This window comes from Enoplosus armatus, chromosome 1, assembly GCF_043641665.1.
Source record: "Enoplosus armatus isolate fEnoArm2 chromosome 1, fEnoArm2.hap1, whole genome shotgun sequence".
NCBI lineage: Eukaryota > Metazoa > Chordata > Actinopteri > Centrarchiformes > Enoplosidae > Enoplosus > Enoplosus armatus.
Window position 1 is genome coordinate 19,787,220 of NC_092180.1, and position 23,278 is coordinate 19,810,497.

The 23,278-nt window shown below is 41.2% G+C and overlaps 1 protein-coding gene across 1 annotated transcript in view; it reads left to right on the top strand.

The window, feature by feature from the left end:
* LOC139284278 (MAM domain-containing glycosylphosphatidylinositol anchor protein 1) overlaps nucleotides 1-23,278 on the top strand; it is a 154,288-nt gene that overhangs the window by 41,860 nt on the left and 89,150 nt on the right. Inside the window, exon 3 of the mRNA XM_070904497.1 lies at nucleotides 18,644-18,818. Coding sequence (XP_070760598.1) covers nucleotides 18,644-18,818 — 175 coding nt within the window. The remainder of the gene's footprint in view (nucleotides 1-18,643; nucleotides 18,819-23,278) is intronic.

Here is a 23,278-nt window from a genome sequence, read left to right on the forward strand (position 1 = left end):
GCATATCTCAAGCTTCATCTTCATAAGAGTCCCATTTTTCCTGACACAAATATAGCAAAGCCCAAGGTCTTCTCAAGCTGTTGATGTTGTTATAATGCATGAACACCTCCCTAAATCTGGAAAACTGGCATGGTGTGCCTATTTTGCAAGCAAGCATGTGGGGGCAAAACATGCTGGTGACTGAAAAGACTGCAGGCGACATGAACATATCCTATGATTAGCATCAGTTACAACACACACCCTGCCCTGGCTGGCATAAATCATATGATATATCCATGAGCCATTAGTCTTGTTTATAGTGTCACTCTGCTTCTGTTTGTGCTGAGTCACACAATCTCCTCCTTTTATTTGCCTTATAGTGGCACTAACTAAGTGTCCTCAAGTGGACATTAATATCAGTTGGTTCTTACCTGAGTCCTCTGTGTTTGTTAGTGACGCATTCAGTATATGTGGTTTAACATTATACAAATAGTTTTAATGAATAACTGCAGCAGTAGCTCAGGCTTTAGAGAATATGCTTGTAATTTAAAGGTCATGGGTTTAATTCCCCAGAACAGCTGGTAGGCTAAATGTGCTCTGCCTGCTGTAAACAGTTACTTACAATTTACTCACAGTTTGCCTTTCAGCAAGGCTAACTGTGCAGCTGCATCACTGAATCTTCAGCATATGATTTATAATAATATAGCACAAGAAGTGTCATATGTGTTAAGGTAAATACAATATATGATAAATCACAGTACGAAATTATTTGCTGTCCACTTCACTGCACAACTGAATTTCCTTCTGTCCTTTTTTAGCTACATTGGAAAGAAGTGAAGAAGAACAAATGCTATTATACAACAGCTCAGACTGAGCTGCACATGCTGCGTTTGGAGTGCAGCCGATTAGTGGGTTAAAAAATAGCATGGCCTTTATTCTTTCATAAATACATATTGTATGTATGAGAGCATTTAAGCACAAACACAAACATATTTACATACTATATGTTCATGTGCACACAAACACACGCTCATAAATGAACAAGCAGCCAGACATATGTTCAAACAAGCACACACACACACACACACAGAACAGTAGATGCAGCCAACACTGGACACATCTGGTTTCCTGGGTTGAACTCCAGCAGAACATTTTGGACCAGGGTCTGTGTGTGCGTGTGTGTATGAGCTTACAGAGCTAGATGTAAAATGAACTGAGGTGACTGCGGAGGGATTGTGTGTTTTGTGTGTATTTGTGTGGGAGTGTGTGAGGTGAGAAAAGCAGTGTTCCTCACGGGTGCATGTCCACTGGCATCACATCAACATGAATAAAACAGTGCCTGTGTCTAGGCCTCGTTTTTTTCTGTTTGTGTTTATGTGTGTACCGACTCTGTGTGTGTGTGTGTGTGTGTGTGTGACTATGTAGATGCAAACTAATCATTTGTGCGTAGCTGCAATATCTAATTACACATGGAACTGTTGACCTGACCTGTCTATACTAACTGTCATTTCTCTCTTATTTGATCCATCCATCTTTCCCTGGCTCTCATTCACACACACACACACACACACACACACAAACACAGATGCACACCACATTTACAGGCTGTGTGCCCTAAAACAAACAGAGACGACTTGTAATAAAACTTTTATTTTCACTGGTACTGGAACAATAATCATTATAAAAACGCACTCTGAAAAACACAGGTTCATTTCCCTGGAGCAGTTCAAAGATGTAGGAAATTGCGTCAGTGATTGCTTGTTCTCTGGGTCGGAGGTGGCAGTGTATTTTGAATAATGATCACATTGGTCACATTGTCAGAATGTAAAATGTATATAGTGTGTGCACAAGGAAGACTTACACTGCCTCTGGCAAAGAGACACTGGGTGAGTGAGTGTGTGTGTGTGCCTGCATTCGTGTGTATGTGAGGAAATGTATGGAGACACACACTAACAAACAAAGGCACAAAGAAACAGATAACAGACCAAGACAAAGAGTTTCAGTAGTGAAAACATTTCATTAGCTTTATACCCTCGAACAGGAAAACTGAGGTTGAGACTTCAAATCATCAACTTATCATCTTGATGTATGTTAGGGTCAGCTCAAAATTGTTTCACAATTTAAGAAAGATTTCCAATACAAGTCTAAAATAGCCTTTGAGGATATATCCATCTAATTTGATCAATTTTGAAAAAAGATCAACTGAATTATATCTTAGTAAAAGGGTTCAAGGCAGATCGGATGAAGGGATCATCCATGTTCAACATGACAATCTCATTGCAGGTTTTTAACAACACGTTTCAGTCCTCAGACCTCCATCAGGCAAAATTCATACAGACCTCCGTCAGGCAGACCTTTGTCAGGCAAAATTCATACAACCTCTGTCTGTATGAATTTTGCCAGTTGAAGGTCTGAGGACTGAAACGCCATCTTAATAAAGTGAGCTCAAGTGCTGGACAGTGTGCAGGATTCTTTGGTTTTACATAAAAGCCCACAACAAGATTGTCCTTGTTGCTTAGACTTTATGGTGTGCAAGAACATTTTTGAAATTATGACCTGGATATATTTTGCACACAGAAATTCATTCTTGACCCTGGCCTCTGTATAATTGACAAAATAATCTCAACTCAAGGTCCACTTACTTGTTGTTTTCTGAGCTTTCAATGACATCTCAAGGTAAGCGAATGAAACTGGCTCAGGTCTCACGTGATGTGATGTCATTATGTGATTTCATGACAGTTGATGAAGACAATTACAGTAGGTGCTGTAGAAAGCCCCAAAGAAAACTAATAAGCCGACCAAGATTATTTTATTACTTTGACTTCTGTAAGGAACGCAACCAACAATACTAACTAGCCTTAAAAAGATTATTATTATTTCTGTTAATTCCCATTTCACTTCCTAAATTTAGACATTGTGTGAATTCTCAACTGTTAAATAGCCCACAGTCTTGTTCCTTACATCCACAATGCATCAAATATGAAACCTAGTAAGTTAAGCATCCTGGAAATTATACCTGCCAATGAAACAACAACAACTGAACTGTGTCATCACATGTGTAAATATAGACTCAAACAAACAACAAGCTGTAATTCTTAATGTTATTCTTGAATGCAGCACATATTGACGACAACATGTGTCAGTGTAGTCAATGAGAAACAAACGTATTAGAGGGCGGTCATGTAGAAGGTGGCATACATATACACATGCAGGGGGAGAGAGCGGGGGAGAGGCAGAGATTAGATTATAACAACAGGATGAAACAGTGTAAGGACAATAAAAGAGAAATTGAGTGATGGAAGATTAGACACCGGAGAAATGAAGAAAGATTACAGTGATAAGAGATAAGAGAAAAAATGGTGATGCTTATTGTGATAAAGAGGAAAGAACGATTCAAAGTCAAGATAATCATGTCTGTGTTAGTGTGTGTGTGTGTGTGTGTGTGTTAGTATGTTTATCTCAACTTGCAGTGTATGCATTACTGCTATGTGCACGTTGTACACGCATGCACAACACATGCATGCATTAACATTATAGAGGAGAAAAGTAGAGCTTTCATTTTTATAAATTGTAGGTTTTAGAAGCTGTTGCATGCTCACAATGAGAGTTTGACTGCCCGACCTTTGTCACATGTCCTCCCTTGTCTAAAAGGACACAAATTGTCCAAATCTGTCAAAAATTAGAAAAGAAAAATCATCTACAATAACCAGAGAAGTCAGATAAGCATCCGTCTTCCCAGCCTGTGAGCATAGAATAGAATAGAGTAGAGTAGAATAGAAGTAAAGTGAGCGTGCTGACCTCTGTCCCAGTGCGTTCTGCTGGAGTAGCACACTGCAGCATTCTGCAGTTGGTCCCATTGGGCTTACAGAGTTTCCACTGCGCTCCGTCGGCTGTATTGATAATCTGATCCCTGTCACCCCAGCTCTCCTTCATCCATCCTAACAGCTTTCCATACCTCCTCTTCTTTACACACATGGACTATTCTGTCGTTGCACAAAGTTGTGTGTTTCGGATTTATTGTGTGTGTGTTTTTGTCTTTTAGAGCAAAAATTAAAGCTCGTAAAGCCTTTTTTTCTTATGTCAGTGTGTGTTTTACTGCTATTTGCTACACATTCCGAACAAAATACCCAAACCATGAAGCTCAGGAGGCCTTGGGATAAAAGTAATCCGTGACATTGACCTAGAGGAGCTTACAGCAATTCATGCCTGAAAAGCATATATTCATAATTCAAAATGAGGTGGTTAGTTTGCGTTCCTTGCTGCTGACCGAATGCTTTGTATGTGGTAATTGGCTGCCTTGTGCATTTGATTTACATCTGTACAAGTGTATTCAATCTGCAGTGTTTCAAAGGCTCGAGACATTTTTTTAATTGTTTGCCAATTAGCTGCAATCTCAGACAAATATGTCCTGTGCATGGAAGCCATCATTCCAAAACACTATGCAGCATACCCACGGCAATGGTGTGAAAAGATTATTACCCAAAGCAAACTGGTCAGTATTTTCAAAGTAGAGGAATATTTAAATAAACTGCAGCCATAACATTTTCAAAAAAGATGCTGTGGTGTTTTACTTTCATACAAGCAATGATGGTGTAAGAGTAGTTTTCATCTTAGTTTGGAACAAGACTTCATTCTTTGGAGAATTCGTGGATTCACCCCCCGAAGACGAAAAAGAAAGACAACAGATGAACAGCTACCAAAGTGAAGCATGTTTTTTTCTTTTTTTTCCATCCTCACTGAGAAGCTTGTGTTGGCCTCTAGGTTTCGGCAGACAGACAAGATGTTCAAGTCTTCTGGCTGCTTTGTTATCATTTATGGATGTATCCAGTTTAGCTTGAATGTCCTCATAACACTCTCTGCATTCACCCTTCAGAGAAACAATACACTTACAAATTTGTGCCGACAACATTTTTAATACATTTGCTGATAAACACACCCACTGCAGAGCAGACCACACTGAGTCTTTAAAGAACATTAGAGCTTTATCTTTTATTAATCAGATAAGCCGTTTCATAGCAGTTCAGAATCTTTTATCTGGTTTCTAGCTTTGGGAGAGAGCCGCTCGTGTCCCACATTTTGATGGGTCTATTTAAGATCATAGGAATATGATGTATGAGTTCTGATTGGCAGTGGATTTTTTGTTGCATTTTCACTCTAGATGTATTACCGGGAAAGACTTTTAAAGTGAGTATTATTTTTTAACGCAAGGGCCTGAGTTGATGCAGACTTTCCCATCCACTTTCTCACTCTTTCTCTCTCTCTTCACCTCCCTCAGAAGGAGGATCCAATTTAGCGATGTGAGGCCAGCCCAATAAATAGCTGCTTTACGGAGAATGAGTCTGATTGAGGATTTATCCAATCCTATATCAAGACTGATTGTTTACCTTTGCCTGAGCTTGATTGGATTGAAAAGGGAGCTCTCGTCCTGATCCATACAGAGGAGAGAGGAATCTAATCATTTCTCTCTCTGTCTGTCTGTCTTTGTCTGTCTTTCTTTCTTCCTCTTTTTGTTGCAGTCTTTTTTCCCCTCATAGTGTCTCTTTCTCTGCCTCCATCGCTTTGTCTTTCTCACTCTTCCTATCCTTCACCGCAGATCTCTTCACATGTCTTTGTTCTCTCTGTGCTTCTTTGGTCGTTGTCTTATTTCTCTCCACCAAACTGATCTTTTTGTTTTCATTCCTTTCCCTGTCTAGCTCTTTTATTTTTTTTCTCATCTCTTGCCTCTTTCTCTATTTCTTTTAGGCTTTCTCTCTCCTCTATCTTTTCTACACTTCAGACCAACAGCAACAAGCCATGCATCATGTCAGAAACAGTTAGTTCACCTGAAGGAGCAGCCTGGTTTGGGAAAAGTCCAAATAGTGTGCATATTTTTGCAAAGAGAAAGAAAACAGCTGGTTCAAATTGAGGTATTTTTTGCTCTTTGTCATGACAAATTAGAGCATTTGAAGGAATTTAAAGCATTACAGTATAGAGTTTCAAGATTGTAAGCAACAGGGTGAGGCAATGATATGCAATGATTTCCTCCTATACTGTCCTCCTGTCGAGCACAGTGATTACTTCTCTGAATATTTAAAGACTCATCAAAGAACTAAAGGAAGACAATTAAGTACAGTAACACACAAGAACAAACCTTAGTGTTAGAGGTCACGGAGAAGGTGCTTGTAGCATCGCTCAAGTTAACTCCAGGGACAGCCGGGCTTTTAGTTAACAAAGCACTGTAGCCTCACTCACAAAGCTTTTCTTGTTACTCACACACACACACACACACACACACTCACTCACACACGCAGACACACACACACACACACACACACACACACACACACACATACACTCACATGGCTTCTTCAAGAACACAATAGAAGAGTAAATGGTTTTTCTGAAAGTGATTCCTACCTCCTTATTATTTATTCATGGGTCTGCTGGTCATTGCAACCTTGAGACCGGCACGCGTGCGTGCGTGTGTGTGTGTGTGTGTGTGTGTGTGATGAATTCTATAAGAGAGGAAAAGGTGGAGAGAGCCATAGAAGAGAAAAGTGGAAAGGCAGAGAAAAGAAAGACGTTGGGGAGGAGGGAGGGATGGATGGAGGGAGACGAGGGCTGCGGTCTGGAATATGGGTTTGGATTTCCGTCCTTGAGGGGTGAGTGGAAGGCGATCGATAGTGAGGCTGAAAGCAAGGCTGATCGGGTGGCAGCACGAGGCTGCACAAGCACTCAGTGGGAACACGACCTAGATGCAAACAAGGTCACTGCCTGACCCCTAACTGGATGGAGGGGCAGAAAGAAGATGCAAAAGGCGAGTAGAAAACGAAGATCAGGGCAGAGGAGGGGGGTCATGTGGGAAGCAGAGGGTTACAGCTGAACTATTTTTCATCGCCCAGGTTTTCTCTGATTGATATCGAACATGGCAGCAAAATGAAGAAGGAACAGTGGGGAGGATAAAAATAGAAGGGAGACATGATAAAGGAGATGAGGCAGGGATATATGGTGATGGAGTAAACCGAGAAGAACATGAAGCATCTGTAGACATGAAAATCTGTAACATTTATAGTAAGACATATTTCAGAAAGAGAGAGAGACAGCAGGGAGAGAGAGAGGCAACCTCTGAATCTCTTTGATGATACAACTCCCTTTCAAACCTCAAGCTTCAACCCACCTTAAATAAAACCACAATACGTTACACCCACAGCCATATGCTCGAAATGTGTGTTTGAGAATATGAATGTAAATAAGAACCGGAGACGTAGAACGTTGAAAGTGAAAGACGAAGAAAGAGAAAAAGTGAGAACACAGAATAGAAAGAGACTGGGGGAACACCGGTGATGGTTTGCACTGTGCAAAGTACATGCTGACCACGAGTAAAAGAAAACAGACAGGGTCAAGAGCTGGCGAATTGTGTTCATTGTGTTCACTGTTATATAACTGACCAACAGAGTGTTCAAACTCAAGGACGGATGGAAATAAATGTGTGCTTCCAATAGACGGAGAGAGAGAACATCTGCTATACAGTACATATGTTGTGTACCCGTTGTGCTGCACTCAAAAACATTATTTGGTATTCAGTGCTTTGTAAGGTTATCTCTTTAAGCTGTACAGGCATTTTTTTATATATGTAGATAGAGCAAAATATGGCGAGATAAAACTGTTGGCTTAAAGTAGGTGGAATCGCTGCTGCGCCTTCATGAAGCAATGTTGGTATAAATTCAGCAGGCTAATCAACCTTTCCACTGCAATCACTTATCCAACACTCGATGAAGTCAATTTTAAAATGTAGCTTTTGTGCCGTGTGTGCATATCTCTTTGCCTGACACTTTAGTTTCGAATAGAAACTAGAAACACAACAGGACCAAACTACTTCAGAAGTGTCTGTGAGAGTGTGTGAGTGAGCCTTCCCATCTGCGTCCTTGACTACTTGAGACATTGAAAGAGAGGAGAACAAATTAGATCTCAAGGCAAAAACAAACAAAAAAAAAACCTAATATTGCTGGTGATGAGTCGAGGGGTACGACTCTGTACTGGACTCCTCTATACCTTGTCTGTATGTTTGAGTGTCTCTGGAGTGTCTGCTGCCGTGGTAACGCACTGTACTTTGCAGACAGACCCCTCTCTGAGGCTAAAAATAATAAAGATGATGTCTAAATGTCTGTGTGTCTGTGCTCACAAAGTTAAATGAAATGGTGGAAAAAAGTGGACTCTATATTGAATTGAATAGACAGAGATAGACAGACAACAGATAGATAGACATGGAGAAGCCTGGAATTAAACGTTTTTATCTGCAATTTAGAAAGTTTACATGATCTGCCTTGGGAACACAACTTGCAGTGTCAGAATAGTTTATATTGGAATGTAACGTGGCTAGCTCGCTCTCACAAGGTGGCCCTGCACTCACAGTGAGCTCATAAAGTGGCTACTTAAAGTCATCTTAAGCAGCCATTTGCAGCAGTTTACACTGAAAGGAGATTTGCAACACTAACACCAAGGAGCCTGTTTTATTGGATAATTATTATAGATCATTCAGCAATTTTAGGACACTTTCAATGCAAAATGGTTCTCATGGTTCACGCACATGTCGCCTTCTTCAAGTGAGGTTTGTGGTGCCAAAGTAGTGAGCTGGCTGGGTTGTACACACTTACACACTTACACAAGCAGGCAAATAAATGCAGAGAGAAAGTAACTAGTACAGTGACTTGGAAAGATAATTTTTTGACATGCAGAACCATCAGTGGTTGTGTATCAATGTAGCTGAATCTCTGGCTCTTGGTTTTCTGATACGTATCGGTACACCTGAAGGTAGATAGATATCTGTCAGCCTCTGTCTTCACTTCCCTCCCTCCATTTTTCATTTCTCAGCATCCTGGCATCATCAGGCCACTCAGCAATGACATCATCTGCTCTACACACACACACACACACACACACACACACAAAAGTGAGTGCTCAAATTCCGCTATCCCATGCCATGCTTGTGCTAATTAGCCACTGCTCATTACAGCTAACACATCCAACATGGGTGTAGCGTGTAAGGTAGCGGTTGACACTGCTGCTGGCGGCTGTCGACACACAGGCCGTTTGGAGAGAGCTGCTGATGTCTGCTGTTTCTGTCGGCCCCTGTTTGTTCCGCTCAGACTCAGGCCATCTGATGGTCAAGGAAATGTTGAGCAAACTCTTGAAATGTCTCCAAAAATGTGAATTATGTAAGTTTTTGTTTTTTTTCCACATGGGAGAAGGCAAGTAAGTAGTAGTAGTTTCTGAATATGCTTAAAAATCAGGCATCTTTCAAGCACAAGCAATGGAAAACATGCTGAGCTTCAGAGTCATATTACCTGTTATTATCCTATCTATGCTTACAAACACAGTGCACCATCATAGGTGTCAATGACTTCATGAGCACACAGCATATATTTTTTTCAAAGATCATGACATTATCGTAAATGCTGATGATTCCGCTGCTTCCTGTAATCTCATCACAGCCTTGGTCTCATATTACAGAGGCAGAAAGAGCGATGAAGGAATCCATATTGTATGACAAGGTTAGAGAGAGGGATGGCGTGTTCAATATCAATGAGTCAGTTTTATTGAACTTTGTGTCGTGTGATCTCTGCACCGCGGGGTGGAAGGTGTTTCACACTGATATATACATACATACATACATATATATATATATATATATATAAAAAGAGAGACTGATGGCATCTGTTGCTTGGTTTTATTCAGATACAGGCGGCTACATTAAGTAACGTGTGTAAGAGCTCACTGATGTAAAATCAATCATGCTCATATTGACAATAATTGAGTCCAGCTACTTGCTTAAAGTAGGCCTGTCAATTTCCTAGGCTATTGATTACACATTTAAACAGGCAGCCGTTAATAAATGGAGTTAACATAATGAAAATGCCATTCGATTGACATTATGAATAAACATTCATCTCATATTTTTCCTCTCACTTGGCTCTGTTAAATGCCTGCTCTGCACTCCCTCTCAGTTTTCTCAGTCATTTTTTGCTTTTTCAAATGTTCTCATGTTTCCTGGTCCGATCTTTGTTTTGTTTTTCTTTTCTCTCTTATCAATCATGTTGTTATTTTCTCCCAAATTTGTCTACATCCCTTGTTAACCTTTTCTTGTGTCCCTTTTCTCCCTTCCCTGCTTCACCCTTTCTTCTTTTGTGCCTTTCCTCTATTCTCATCTCTTCTTTCAGCTGATTTCTTGTCTCCTACCCGTTATTCACCCACATGTTCTTCATTCATTTCCAGATGAAAGAAGAAAACAACTCTCTTCCCTCTCTCTTGTACGCACCTGTTCCCACACATCTCTTTACTCCCTGAGCTTCCCAACACCTGACGCCATGAATCAGCAAAGTAACGTCCATTGAGGCAGTGATGCTTGAAATGATATTTATTACACACTCTAGTCTCTTACCCTTTTAACCATCCGTTTATTCTTCCTCTCCTCTCAACTGCTTTGTTCTGTCCCTCCATCTCTCCTCCCGGTGACAGATAATTAAAATAGATATTTCCATGCGCAAGTTTATCTTATACAGTATGTCATCCACATCTTGTCACTTTAAGTCATTCAATGTAGCCATTGTTTGTAAAGCAAACTGGGAACAATTACCTCTCAGTTTCTGTTCATCGGTTCAAGCTGCTATTATCAACCCGCACTACTCTATTTTTTCTCTCTGTCACTTTGTCATTTCTGCATGTTTTCCCTCTTCCTCTCCCACACTCTCCTCAGACGCTGCATCCTGTGTGCTTACGCGAGTGTTTTTGTGTGTCTGAGTGCCTGTGTGTGTGTGTGGGGGTCTGAGTCTGTGCCAAGTAGTATTCCCCGATAACAGGATTACCATCTTAAGCCTATTCACGGTAAGTGAGCCAGTTGGATGGATAAAGCACTGTATCGTAGACTCCGCTGGCGTAACATCAAGAAAAGAGTTAGAAAAATTGTAGAAGGCAGGCCTAGCAAGCTCTTGGTGAGTTACTGACTGTGAGGGAATATAAAGGATTCAAACTGTAACACCCCAGGAAGCAGCAGCGGTAGAGGGGGGAAAGCCTTGCAAGCTAAGCATCGCTTACAGTGAAACAAGGAAAGATTTAACTTTTCACAGTAGCATTTGACTCAGTGGTTTGATGGTAAATTACACTGGATATGAACACTGCCGACTGGGTCCAGAAAACATGAGAGATGTCACAACATGTGATCACAAATGAATTTTCCAATTGTTTTGAAGATGTTAGGTAGTGCCCTCTGCAGTTATGTGACTTTTATGATACTTTTAAATGACTGGAATTTGTCTGGGGAAGGTCCAACATGTCTCTGCTAGCATAGTGCTCAGGCAACCTCATTTTGGACTGCAGTCCAAAGAAAGACTGACAACACTTCCTCACATCCCTGTTTTCTTGTGTGACATTTTTTGGGCTTGGACATGGAGTGGAACTTCTTTTTGTACTTCTTGTCCTCAGATGATTCTGTATCTGCTTCAGAATCAGATTAATCAGTAGATGAGGAAAAGTCCAGATGCCTGCATTACAGGTTGGTGTCTGAACTTGTAATGTTTGAGTGCAAGAGCTGCACAAAACAAACAACAAAGGAATTATTTACAGTAACAGCAATTGGGTCATCACAATCAACATATGTGTAAATTAATGAATTTATAATCTCCTCAAATCATCTTTGCCATCTGTAAATCTCTCCTGGAGGAAATTTTGCTCCTCAATAATCATATCAACCCATTATTTTAAAGCAGCAATCTCAGCCTTTTGGCTTTCAGTGGTTTGTCTCCTGCAGAGCTGTCTTTACAGTCCTCTGAACCAAAGGTATGATAATGAAATACAGTTACATGGATTTTAAGTAGCATAACACCACACCTTTAAGCTGTTGCTGAAATATAAATTCAATTTTTAAATATTTTACTAAATGTAGTAAAATACAAAATACACCCAAATATAATTTACCAAATGTCTTTACCAACGACTTCCCAAGAGGAAAGGTTGTGGCATCACAGGCTTGAATATATGACAATATACTGCGAACAATAAAATGAACCTTGCAATAAATAATAATAAAACAGACATACACTTTGAAGCCAACTTGGCCCTTGCAGATTTCTTTTATTGGTGTCGTGGAGGCTGATGCACTGAGGGGGTCTGTGTAGTAATATTAGAGACAATGTATTATTAGATTATATTTAGTTATTTATTTAAATTGTTGCACTGGTTACCATCATTAGTTCATCCTAACCATCACCCAATCCTAAAATACCAAGTGAGAACATGTTTTAAAAAAATATATACATCATAAGTTTGGCTTGAAAATCCTGAAACAGTTTTTTCAGTCTCTGCCATTAAAGATTATAATCATAAAATCGTAATTTAGAACAAGACACATATGTCTAGTCTGCCACTTACACTTATTCTACTGCACTGATCAACTAATCAGGGCAGCTCCAAAGAAGGCCATCAGTTGCATAAAATATTGACATAATGCAGCATGTATATTTTTTGTTATTGTTAATAATACAACTGCACAGTGCACCCACTCTTGACCTACAGTGAGCCTACATTAACATTAGTTAAGCAATCTAAAAATGTTTATAGCTGACTACCTCTAGAAAAGCATCACAGATTTCCTTTTTCTATGACTTTGACAGCCTCTTTTTTTTTTTTATTTCATCATGAATTTAAGGTCAAATGGTCAAACCCAACCGGTCAAAGCAGATGACCGCCCACCTAGAGTCTGGTTCTGCTCGAGGTTTCTGCCTCTTAAAAGGAAGTTTTTCCTTGGCACTGTCACCATAGTGCTTGCTCATGGTGGGAACTGTTGGGTCTCTGTAATAATATGAAGAGGTCTAGACCTGCTCTATTTGTAAAGTGTCATGAGATGAATTTGATTGTGATTTGGCGCTATATGAATAAAATTGAATTTAACTGAATTGGAATGCAATTTTAAGCCTGCAGTTTCAACGCTGTGTAATGGGTTATTTTTGACAAACATGCTGGTATCTTGTGGAGGCTGAGGCACAGACAGATTTGGGTGGAAGATTAGACAAAGCAGAGGAGAATAGCTTAAAGCAGCATTTGTCGCTATCAATATCACATCACTTATCATTGTTTATTGGTTTTACGAGTGGGGAATGGAAGCAACATCATCATAATTTCCATGTTCAGTGACATTGAAGGCTGAAATGAAGCTCGAATTCAGCAGTGCTGAATATTGATAACACATTAACATAAAGTGCAAGATTTAAACTTGACCTCGTTATTCTAGGCTAAATGCTAATTCAGTATTAAGGTCTCTCATGTACTGTTGTGTAGTGTTGACAGTTTCCAGTTTAGACAGCAGGGCAAAAAGGGTCCGACGGCCATTGGACCATGTCTGCTGGATCCTGTTGTGATGTGTCACTCTGAGGACAGAAGTGAGAGGCTCAGAGACAGATCAGGAGAGGGAGGGAGAGAGTATGTGTGCATGTTTGTGTGTGTGTGTGTGTGTTTGTGAAGCGGGATGCAAGATAGATGTTAAAGAAGAACAACTTTAGACTTGTGGGAAGGGACAAACAAATAGAGAGACAGCCAGAAAGAGAGAGATGAGAAGAAAGGTAAGAGACTGAGACCACACACACACACACACACGCACACACACACACACACACACACACACACACACACAGATAAGAGAGCGATAGGAGGGAGAGAGACGTTTAGACAGACAGCTGCAGGCCTCTGACCTGTCAGTATGGTTGACACACATTAGCCGTCTTCTCCCTCTCCACCTAAAGAAGTGCACACCTTTCACTCTGTCTCTTCTCTTCTCTTCTCTCCTGTCACTTTGTCCACGCTGTACCTAATTTCTTCCCAAGCATCCCTTCAATGTTTGTGATCCATATTCATCATGCATAGTTAACTGTCCTCTCTTTCCCTACAAGTTAACACAGATTTACTGCTTTGAAGCTGGAATCTGTTGCCAGTTTGTTAGGTACACACAGCTACATCCAATGCAATCCAATACAAGAGCTCTGCAATAAATCCCACCTTTATGAAGCTCATAATGTTCTCTTTTTGTTGACAATGTGTCAGAGAGGTGTTGATTCAACTGGTTTTGGCGGCCGAGCATTGAAAGTTGTATCTAATATTTTGTCCACTGAACATTATAAGCTTCATAAAGTTAGGTTTTATTGCAGGACTGTTGTATTGGATTGCGGTGGATTTAGCAAGGTGTGTGTACCAAATAAACTGGCACCTGGGTGTATTGTTAAAATATCCATCTGTACTGTGGCTGGGGATGCTGTGAGCTGCTGCTGAGAAAAATGTTGACTAGCTTGTCAGGTCGCAGCATGGATGACAATGCCAATAGAGTCTGTTTATCTGATTCACATAAACAGCAGGGGTCCACAATACATTCCACAACAAATCATCAAAAACATCTCTGCTGCAGTGTGAACGCTGCTGGAGAGGGCTGCTGCTGAACGTGCCAAAAGTGAGTGATTTCGGCTTCAACACTTAAATGGAAATAGCTGTGTTTCACAGAACAACATTGACTCCACTCTGGGTTTGAACATTGAAACTTCAAAGACACGGCAACCGAATAACACCTGGTGAAATCTCAAAATTTATTTGAAAATGAATGCAACACCGGACGATAGGGGGGTACTAAACTTTAGACTCTATTTGTATCAAGACTCAAATATCTTTACTTAGCTGATTCCATATCAGTGTAAACAAGGCAGTGTGATACGATTCAAAGACAAATTATTATTGTTTGTGGTTCTATCAGTGCAGAAATTGGTTGGAAACACTTGTTGTGTAAAAGGGAATTGTTTGCAAATGATGATCACACAAAATGTGACCACTAATGGAAAAGCGGAAAATGGAAGAAACCAGCCCACTTGGCTCTGGTCAGTATTTTAGTGCGTTCTTCAGTAACCACAGCTTGAATAGGGCCTAATAGCGCCATCCACCAACCACCCATAAAAACACAAACTCAAAAGTGCTCTCTAACTTCCTCCCACAACACTCTGACAAGGCTGTTCTTCTTTTCTCTGCACTGTTACTGTTCTCATGTTGAAACATCTGTGTCCTAGACAGCATACAGCTCCCCAGCTGAATACAGAAGCAGCGAATAAAACCTGCTGCATTTCATGTCGAACTCGATCCCAGGGGATCCCAAACCTTCCCTTCACATTACACTTCTTACCAAATGAAAGAGCTATTATTACAAAAGGGCTCTGACTCAACAAATGCATCTTCATCTCCCAGCATGTGTGTGTGTGTGTGTGTTTGTGTGTGTGTCTGCGTGGGGGAGAAAGTCTGGGGGAAATGTATGTGTTTTGTATGTGTGTAAATGGATTTAGACACAAGATCTGATGACAAGTGTGTGTTTGGCTTTCCTGTTCTTTGTAAAGAAATAAAGGATGGGAAGAGAAAAGCACCCAGACAGGGATAAGATGAGAAAAAGAGACTGAGAGAGATATCCAGACCAATCTGCCGGGACCTGAGTGGAAGAAATAGAGCAGCGTCACACGTCTATTGAAGGAGGCGAGAAGAAAGAGGTGTGGAGGGGGAGCGAAAGAGGTCAGAGAAAAGAGACCGCAGGTGATGGTTTTAAGCTGCTGGTGTCACAGGCAGATATAGGCTCCTCTGCCGCCTGGCTGTCATCTGCATCTCACACAATATCCCCTTTATTCGCAATATCACCTCTCTCTATTTCGCTTCATCTGCCTCCCTGGTGTAGCGACTCCAAGTGTGATGCACTTTTTCTCTCCCCATCACACAGCTGCCAGCGATACTGTATATATCATTCCCTCTCATTCTTGCTCTGGCTGAAAAAAAACTATATCCCACTTACAAATGCAGTCTTTTTTCTCTCTCACACACATACCCTCTCCTTATCTACTGTATTTCTCACCGACTCACGCTGTTTTTCTTTCTTCACAACCTTTGTCTCTCTGTCTCCTTGCATACTTTCCTCGTACCTTTTATCCCAGGATGTCCTTATATAACAATACTCTCAGCAGTATTATTGTAAGCTCATATGCTACTTCCATCCCCACTGTAATCTTTTGAGTGCAATATATCATCCTGATGTTTTTTCATCATATACACACAGAAAAGGTAAGCACACAGTAACTGATTTTAACTGAAATATATTATTATTTTACTTCCCTTGTTCCAAAGCCCCTATCCCATAATCTTACCATTAAAATTCTGCCTAACTTGAACCTAATCTTAATGTTCCTTAACTCTAATCCTATGAATAACCCCAAAATGCTCCCTCTCAAAGCTAAAGCAAACAAAAATGTCCGTCATTTGTAAGATTTCCACTCATCTTTTAATCCTTGAATAGAAAGGATAAAAGCAGGAGGACACGGATGCACACTTCATGCTCACTTTCACTCTCTCTACTTTTCTGTCTCTCACAAAGGTCCACACACACACACACACACACGGGCACACAAACTGGAGTCACTAAACCATGGAGAGACGGGGTTCGGTTCATTGCTCACCTTGGCTGGTTTGATCAATGGCAGTCTGCCTTCTCCAAATCCCTCCCACAAACAGAGCTGAATAAACAGACAGGGAGCGTTTACACAGGCCCTGATAATCTGCTAATCCATATAACCTGCTTTCTAACCAACACACACACTCACACGCACGCACGCAAGAGTGAATATGTATGCCGATACTGTGTACATATCCAGGAACACAAGCAGACAACTGTGCATGAAAGCTGGAAACACACACTTCTACACACAGACATTTGCATGCACGCACACACACACACACACACACACACACACACACACACACACACACACACACACACACACCGTATCAGTGACGTTTGCCCATTATCCTCTCTGACCTCCTCAACAGGACATGGTTGATAGTCTCGTCGATGTTGATAACAGAGAGAAGGGTTAATAGGGATTAATGGATTGTACACACACACACACACACACACACACACGCACACACATACAAGAGCGAGAATAACATCCCAGTGCTGATGAATTTACAGGCTTTCATGTATCTGTGAAGTGTGTGTGTGTGTGTGTGTGTCCATGTTTGTGCATTTGATTAGTCGAGTGAAAGCATCATGTAGCTGTCGGCCGCACTGCATTCCCACGGCTTGATGGGATAATTGAAGCGTGAAAAAGCCATATAGAGTTTGTCAAAACTCTTAATGGTCTGAGTTTAGCATCATGGACACCATGAGTACAGCGCTTAGTGTCATTAACTTCCACTCCATAGAGCAGAAAGAGATTTTATCACTGAGAAAAAAGACATAACTGCATTTGTAATTTTGATCAGTTCATCAGACAATTTAATGACCTGCCCAGTGAAATCAAGACTCTGCCTGTCTGTCTTACTCACGGACTCTCTCTTTATAGTTTTATAACCTAATTTGTTTTATGTAGACATGCATTTCAACAGCTCACAGCCACTCTGAGAAAGTGGACAGAGTTTTCATACATGATGTATGTGAAAGAAAGTGTATTCAGTGGCTGTCTTTGTTCAGCACTGACTACTGTTTTTGAGTTCTCATATGCTACTAACTGAGGGTTTTGTCAGGGAACACACATTTTCACAAGAAGAGAACTTCTCATTATTAACTGAGATGAAAAGCTATATGGAGGCACGTACACCAATACTGAGCTTTAACTTTTTAGGCTATCAAGGTTGGAGACGTGGTTTAACCAACAAGTTCTCTAAATGAAATGCATTGTTTGTAACTACCCTTCAGAAAAGCACATAGGAGCTTTGTCTGATCTGACGCTCCAATCATCAGGACGAAGTCATTAGTCTGTATGTTAGGTTTAGGGAAAGATCATAGGTTGACTACTTGGTTAATGTTAGGGAAACATCGAGGTTTGGGTTAAAATGACAACTTTATTAAGATTAGGAGACCTTTGTTTTCATGGTTGCAATAATAGACGTGTGGTTAAGGTTATGGAAGAAACCAACATTGACTGTCAGGAGGTAACAGGAAAGAAACAGTTGGCTCCCATGCCAAAGTTGGCCTAACCAGCCACACACCACATCCTCCTCCCTCTTTAACACCGTCACACAAAACGTTCTCCTTCGCTCCCAATGGATAAGAGTCGTACCTCCTACAGCCACAAGGAGGCTGTGTTACTTGAACGTAAACATTGCTAAAATGACTGATGCTGTCGTTTTGCTTGGGATGACAGTCAGGTTTAACTTCTCACCTTGCTGCAGCAATGTAGAAGTGTACATTCAGTGTACTCCAAGATGTGTCAGTACACTGTGACATCACTGTTGGGCGGGTCACAGGTGCAAAAGAGAAAGAGACTCAAAACTTTACACCAGATAGGGCGGTGCACACATTGCTTTTCCACTTCAATCAAGTTTATAAATTGGCTATTGAAGAACTACGTGTCACTCATTTTTCTTTGTTAAGATATAAGAACAGAATGTTATTATTAAACTTTACATTTATTGGCGTAATTATGAGTAGAGTTCATAAACATGATTTGTTTGGGCAGAGAGATGTTAGAGTGGGTGCTTAAATGTCAAAGCTTGTCTTTCTCTCTATTGCCGTCTCAACTTTCTTCCATTATACTTTGACTGATTCTGTCCTTCAGTACACCTCGCTTTCATCGACAGCATCTTTGTCAATTCAACATTGTCTCCTCTTCCCTGCTCTCTTCAGGTACGGTGGACGAAGACGGCAGGCAGTGCATCAGACAAGTTCCAGGAAACATCCATCTACAACGAGACGCTGCGCATCGAGGGCATACAGAGGGTGCAAGGGGGTCGCTACTACTGCAAGGCCGACAACGGGGTGGGGGTGGCTGCCATCAAGTCCATCCGCGTAGATGTGCAGTGTAAGTGGGCAAGGATAAAGAGGGAAAAAAAACAACCCCTTCCACTTCTAGACCACAGCTATCACTGCAGCTATTCCCACTGTTAGAGAAGACAGAGATGGAAAGATGAAAGACAGATAGGATGGATGATGAGATTTCAGGTGGGAATGGCTTCCAGGAGTATCTGATGACTTATGGGTGGAAAGGACGAAAAGCATGGTAGGAGGATTAGGGGGAAGAGAATAGATCAAATAGAAGTGCAGTATTTGGAAGGAGAGTGCAACACATAAAAACTTCAATGATGTGCCATTGGTTTACACTATGGGTGATGCAGGTGTGTGTACTCCTCCAATGAGGGTAATTAGAGAAAAAAAAAACCCTGTTTTGTCAGATACTCTTGGGCGAGTGAAGTCTGTGGGACATATCAAGAGTTTTATAACAGTTAGTCCAGGTGGTACGGGCTCCCTAACCCACTGTTTCTCAACTAACCCATGTCCCTACTACTCTAAAAAAAGGGTTGAGCTGTTCATACTGAGACATCCTCAATGATTGTTTGCTGCTTAGCTCTGTCACATCCTCTGATTTGACAGTGCTTGCCACAATTGCTTATCTGCTGATAATTATGAGATCACCTCTCCTTTTCAACAGTCCCTGTAGTCTGGGGCTCTATAAAGTGTCCTTTGTCATTGTTTGTAATACAACAGACACACAGTTGAGAATCAGTGTTGTGTTGTAGGGGCCCCGTGCTGCTGCTTGTTTCACTGCCCCACTGTCCCTGTGTGTCAGGGGCCAGGTCATGGTGACAGGTTGATGCACATGCAGCTGTATACCCAACACATCAATACTTTTTATAGTTTTTTTTTTTTTTACATTCCCAGCACCCTAAAATCTTTGTCCGTCTGTTACATCAGTTTATTGCATAGATAGTTCCTTCCTTCATTGATTCAATCATTTTAATGGTGGGTTTATAGACTAATAGAAAAAGGCTGATTTTCCAAGGGCCCTATAACACTAAACATCCATTACCTGCCTTTCATTTGCTAAATTAATCTCTTCTTCTGCTCTGCTTTGCGTGCAGTACAACGCCATGGTCTGCCACCCCTCCTTTAGCATGAAATATCTTACACCAAACTATGCAGTCATGAGCGTACACATGTATACACACACACGCGCACACACACAAACACTCACGCACACACAAATGCTCGCCCCATGCGTGTCCCTCTAGGATTTGTCACTTACACACCATCCTGCCTCAGCCTCTTAATGGGGCTCTCCCTCCCTCCTTCTTCCTCCTCCCTTTCTGCTGTTAGTGTTAGTTCTCCCCAGGCGCTAGCTTGGCCCCTGCTGGGGAGCTGGTAATTGCAGGGGGCCTGGGTAGTAAACAGGTTGTATTGTGTGTGTAGTTGTGACAGGAGCTCTGTGAAGCTAACCAGCTCTGGCGGCCAATGCTTGTTCAATTCCCCATCCCCCATGCCGCGTTAGACCCAGCGGCGATCAGCTACGCTTCCTACACAGGGCGACTTTAGTGCTAGAACGATGTAACAATTAGCCCCAGCTACCAGGCAAAAAGAGAGAGAGAAAGATGGAGAGAGATAGGTGAAAGTGAAGGGGAAGATAGATGGGAGAGTGAGGAAAGAGGGGTCGTAAGCAGTGAGGGAGGAAATGGGAAAAGCAGGAAGGGAACAAGCAGCAACCACCGCGGCTCAGTGTCCCTGAAGATGCGGTTTCAACAGTAGGACAACTGGAAAGACCACCAAATTCTCTCTAGAAGTACAGAAAAGAAGTAAATGTACTTTATGTATGTTAACGTACAGATGGGTGACAAATTAAACTACATGGTTTCTTAGTAGTGTAGTGTTGAGCCATGAGCCGCCAGAACAGCTTCTATGCATAGATTCATAGAAGTCTCTGAAATCAGCTGAAATCAGCCAGGCTGTAACTGTAACTGTAAAATGTGCTGCTTAGTATACATCTTGGTTTTTCATTAATTTTTTCATGTTATATGATTAGGATTAATGTAGGCTATGATGGAGAAATCTGCGTTTTATTTGTCACTTGTATATACAGCTATATAGCTTTAAATCTGATCCTTTTTTTCACAAGGGACCGTCATAATAGTTCATTTTACTTCTAATATGTATCTTGGTGGCAATTCTAAAAAAAGACAATGATCCGTTAGTGACTTGATTGATTTGGACTTGGTTTGCTTGATTGACAGGTATCTTTCAGGTCTGATCTAATCTCCTCCATCTAGGCTCCATCGTGTTGCCAAAATCAACTGACAAGATGGCAGCTAGTGGTAAACACAAACTCCAGGCTCTAAAAAGCCCTGTCAAATACCAATGGGAGACGGGAAATGATATGTCCACGTTTCTCTACAGAGAAACAAAGAATGTGTGTAGTATAAGCAGGAATGTGTAGGGAAGCAAGGGAAGAAAAGAAAAGACAATGTGTGAGGGAAATAATTGCATATACAGTATGTGAATGCTGACCCTTATCCTGTCTATTGGACATGCAGGTCAGACTGTAGTTACCTAAAGAGAACTTGACCTTTCCAGGAAAAACTGAACAGCGAGTACAAGAAAAAGATGAAATAGAAAAGAATGGTGATTGATTGAAGATGAATAGATTCTAGAATTGAGTCGTAATTTCCACTCAAAAAGAAGGGTGAAGAAAGGAGAGGAGAACAGAAAAAAGAAAGGAAGAATAAGATAGATGGAGGGCAAAAAGAAAAAGCGAGAAGGAGAAATGGAATTTAGGGAAAAGAGAGAGGGAAAGAGAGATGCACATAATAAGGTAGATGCACTCATATGCTTTTCAATTTGGATGCATCCAACAGACCAGGTATTGCACTAGAGGGCAGAACATGTTGTTACCTGCACAGAGTACAAACCGGAGCGTTAGCTCTCTCTGTCTGTTTCTCTCAATCACACCATTTTTTTTCCATGCCTCAGCTTTTTTTTTATGTGAAATGACCAAGCACTGCATTTTATATTCACCCTTTATTTTCCCCTTCTCCTTCCCTCATTCCTCCTCCTTTCATGTTGTCCTCTCATCTTCCATTTTTTCTTCCTTCCTGCCTTCCTCTCACACCCCAGTGCGTGATGAAACAGTGTGGTTGTGTGTGTGTGTGTGTGTGTGTGTGTGTGTGTCTGCGTCTGAAGTGAGTCAGCTGGGGTCTCTCCCTTCTCAGCTGTGAGGCTCAACCAAACACAGCAGTATCTGGCTCTCGGTCATCTGCCCTGCATGCGGCTTTTACTTTGCTTTCATACAATCGCATGGATGCAAGAAAGCATGCACACGCACATACAAACAAAAGTGCCTGTTTCATTTATATGTGGCACGCACGCACCTTTTGCATTTGCATACATGCGCATGCACACTGATGCATACAGTAATATGGCTTTCAAGTATGCACGTATACTGAAATATATCCAACAGCACACTCACACACCAAAACACACACACTTACACTTCACAGTGCAGTGTGTGAGAGCAAGAGGGACAGTAGGGAAGAATGAAGAGGGATACAGACAGATTGAAACTTGAAAAAAACAGCAGCGAAAATGAGTGAAGGGTTTCAGGATTAATTAGAGCAAAGGCGCATATTCAATATCCTGGCTTAAATAGAAGGAACATACAGCAAAAGTCACTTGTGTGTTTCTGCAGCCGACTCTGTATTTCACTCAGTCATTCCTTCCCTTCCTTTTTTTGTTCCACAACTCACACACAGAGACTCTTCCTCCCTCCATTTCTCATTCTTTACTCTTTCTATACCCTGAATAAAGCCTGAAGATCCGTTATTAATTTAGCATGTATCCACTTATTAACCATAGGGGTATTTTAATAAATCATTCATAGAATAAGTGATGCCAGCCAGCTTGTTTTCCATATGAATCTACTTGCAGGAACTTCAGTCAACAAATTATAAAGTCTATGTACTTAATGAGTAAATACATGTGAAGCTACTCCTTCCCGCTGCAAACCCTTCCCTTTTCACACATAGAGCGACCTTTCCATTAATGTACAGCCACGTAGACTGGCTTCACTGATGCTTTCCACTCAACACCACATCCACCCGTCACCTGTTTCTGCAAACAACCTTCTCTCCCTCCCTGACCTCCATCACTCTGGGGGTCACTTGTATCAATCAGCTGACCAATGACCTGGCACTCTAACCACTGAGGCAGTGGGACAGTGAGCAGGCTGGGTTTAACTTTGAGTAGCCTCTACTGATGGGATGGACTTGGTTCAGAAACCCAACCAATGCTACTTAAGCGTAGATTGTTTAAAAAAAAGAAAAACTGTAGTGGTTAGCCCAGTTTAGTTCATATCAGGTTCTCTCTGTGGATTCATTACTCTCTTCAGGACACAACCAGGTAAGTGGAAAAGTGTTGGGGGGGGTAATGATGATGATGATGATAGTGATGCTGATTATGTTAACGTTGATGGGAATTCTGTGAAAGTGGGGATGAAGA